The sequence below is a fragment of the Bison bison genome, unplaced genomic scaffold (genome assembly GCF_000754665.1).
Source record: "Bison bison bison isolate TAMUID 2011002044 unplaced genomic scaffold, Bison_UMD1.0 scf7180017864342, whole genome shotgun sequence".
NCBI classification, from domain to species: Eukaryota; Metazoa; Chordata; class Mammalia; order Artiodactyla; family Bovidae; genus Bison; species Bison bison.
The window spans coordinates 1,028,981-1,031,058 of record NW_011494914.1 but is presented as its reverse complement, the minus strand read 5'-3'; the positions used below and the strand labels follow the sequence as shown (position 1 = coordinate 1,031,058).

At 44.6% G+C, this 2,078-nt stretch overlaps 1 protein-coding gene across 1 annotated transcript in view; it reads right to left on the bottom strand.

Annotated features, from left to right (window-relative positions):
* Window positions 1-235: 235 nt before the first annotated feature.
* Window positions 236-2,078, bottom strand: part of CCDC96 (coiled-coil domain containing 96) — a 3,001-nt gene continuing 1,158 nt past the window's right edge. Inside the window, exon 2 of the mRNA XM_010854530.1 lies at window positions 236-2,078. This exon is cut by the window's right edge and continues 13 nt beyond it. Within this exon, the coding sequence (XP_010852832.1) occupies window positions 1,437-2,078 (642 nt within the window). The 3' untranslated portion in view covers window positions 236-1,436.

Below are 2,078 nucleotides of genomic sequence, written 5' to 3'. Positions count from 1 at the left end.
CCCCAGCCAAAAAAAGAGTGAGCCACTGCTGTTCCCAGTTTGAGGCACAGGAAAAACCAAGTTCTATCTGCCAGGGAATCACTATTTGACTTTGGTCTTGATGAATAGGATAGAAGACAAAAATTGTAGAGGAAAAAGAGAAGGGAAACAGGAAGGCAAAGCTTTTTACTCTCCTCACTCTTACGTTTGTGTGCTTTGATTATGATATTATAAAAGAGTATTCATGCTGTGGAAGTTAGGGAATTTTAATCAGTCTTTATTGGCTTTAAAGGGAAAGCACTTTAGAAAACAAAATGTCATCAAAAGACAAAAGTTACTGTGATAGTCTCACGAGTGAGTCATCTGCCTGCAGTGGGGTTTCCTAAAGGTATTTAGCACCAAAGAAGAGATCATCCTTCTTATGATCCTTCTTAAATTTAGGGATGGAAGAATACTTTTAATCCCAATCTGCACATCTCAAAATTCAAGCTAAAACTAAGAAGAAATAAAGCCCCTGATTCCCAAAGCATCAAAGAAACCTTAAAACAGCCATCGCTGACTTCAGGTTAAGGGGATAGACCTGTCTAGTGTTTCTCACATTAACTCAAGGAATGAAAATCTTAATATTTGACACAGTAAATCATGTGCTTAGTGACGGTCTAAGATCTGCAAATATCTTGCTGAAAACGAAAGGCTTATGGACACTCAGCAGTCACATCACTCTGTGTATTTTGCACCTGCAAAACACAATACAACCACCATTTTGTCTTCACTGGAAAACAAAATTTCATTTTTGGCACGGATCAGTGCATTTCTTTAGTGGGTCCAAGAAAACGTTTCATTAGCATTGAAGACTGTCCTTGAGCCAGAAACAGACATTCACAGTTAGACAGACTGAGCCTCCTTTCATCGGACAAGGCTCTTCTTCTCCCTGTTTCTCGTCCCTCCTCTTCCTGGGTGTTGATTACCCCAGAAGCTAGCGCTGTTTACATGCAAAACAGTTTTAAGGGAATTGGTGAGGTTTGACCTGAAATGAGCGATTCAGGACCACACAGTTCAGTACATTCAAAGAGGATTTACTAATGCGTTTAGTGCACAGGAATTTTCTGGGCACTCTGCCCATTTGTTGAACCCTCTTGAACATGGAGGAGGATCAGTTCTCAGTGTCAGGACACTGAAATTATAAAATTGCTCAGATAGAAAAAGGTCTGTGACAGCTTTTTATGAGAAGTCGGTACATTAAGCCATCCCTGTTTGTTTCCCTGTACCTGTTTTACTATTTTTTCTATATTTAACTCAATTCTGTGCTCAGCATTAATTTGGAAGCTGAAAAATTAAGAATACAAAACACAATTTCATCCCAATCATCGGGGGCCTTTTAAAGAGTGGCAACAAAGGCAGAACAGGAGTTGGTGAAGGATGGAGTTTGCTGAGATGGAAGTCGCCTATCAATTGAGTCAGGAGGGCAGAAAGGCCTTGGCCTCCCTGATCTTCTGCTTCACGCCTTTGCAGGACAGAACGAGGCCGGCGTGGTGGTGCTTCAGGCTCGCCAGGCGCTGGTTGAGCACCTCCGTCCTGTCCACTTTCTCTTCCATGTCCCGGAGGAGGGATTCCTTGCCCAGAAGCCCACACTTCTGATTCAGCCTGATGTTGTCAAGCCGCAGGCCATCTCGTGCTTGCTTAGTCTTGGTCAAGATGTCCCTCTTCTGGGCCACCTGAGCCTCAATGTCCATGAGCTCTGCCTTTTTACACATGTTTTCTATGTCCACAAAGTGTAACTTTTCCTTCACGTGAGTTATTATCTGCACGTTGTTGGTCACCTTGCCGCGCAGTTTCAGGAGCTCCTCATTTCGCTCCTCGACCTTTTCATTGAAGGTCTGGTTCTCGATCTTGAGCTGTTCAAAGTCTATCAGGAGCAGGCCCTCGGTCAGGTCCTCCTGGGTCCTCATCCTGGTTTCAAAATGCACCAGGCTCTGCTTCAGCTGCACGTTCTCTAGCCTCACGGTGCTCATCTCCTTCTCCTTCTTATCCTCCAGTGCCTGGATCTGCTCCACCTCTCGCAGAGCGACCTGGCGGCCGCCCCTCATCCAGCAGCTGCC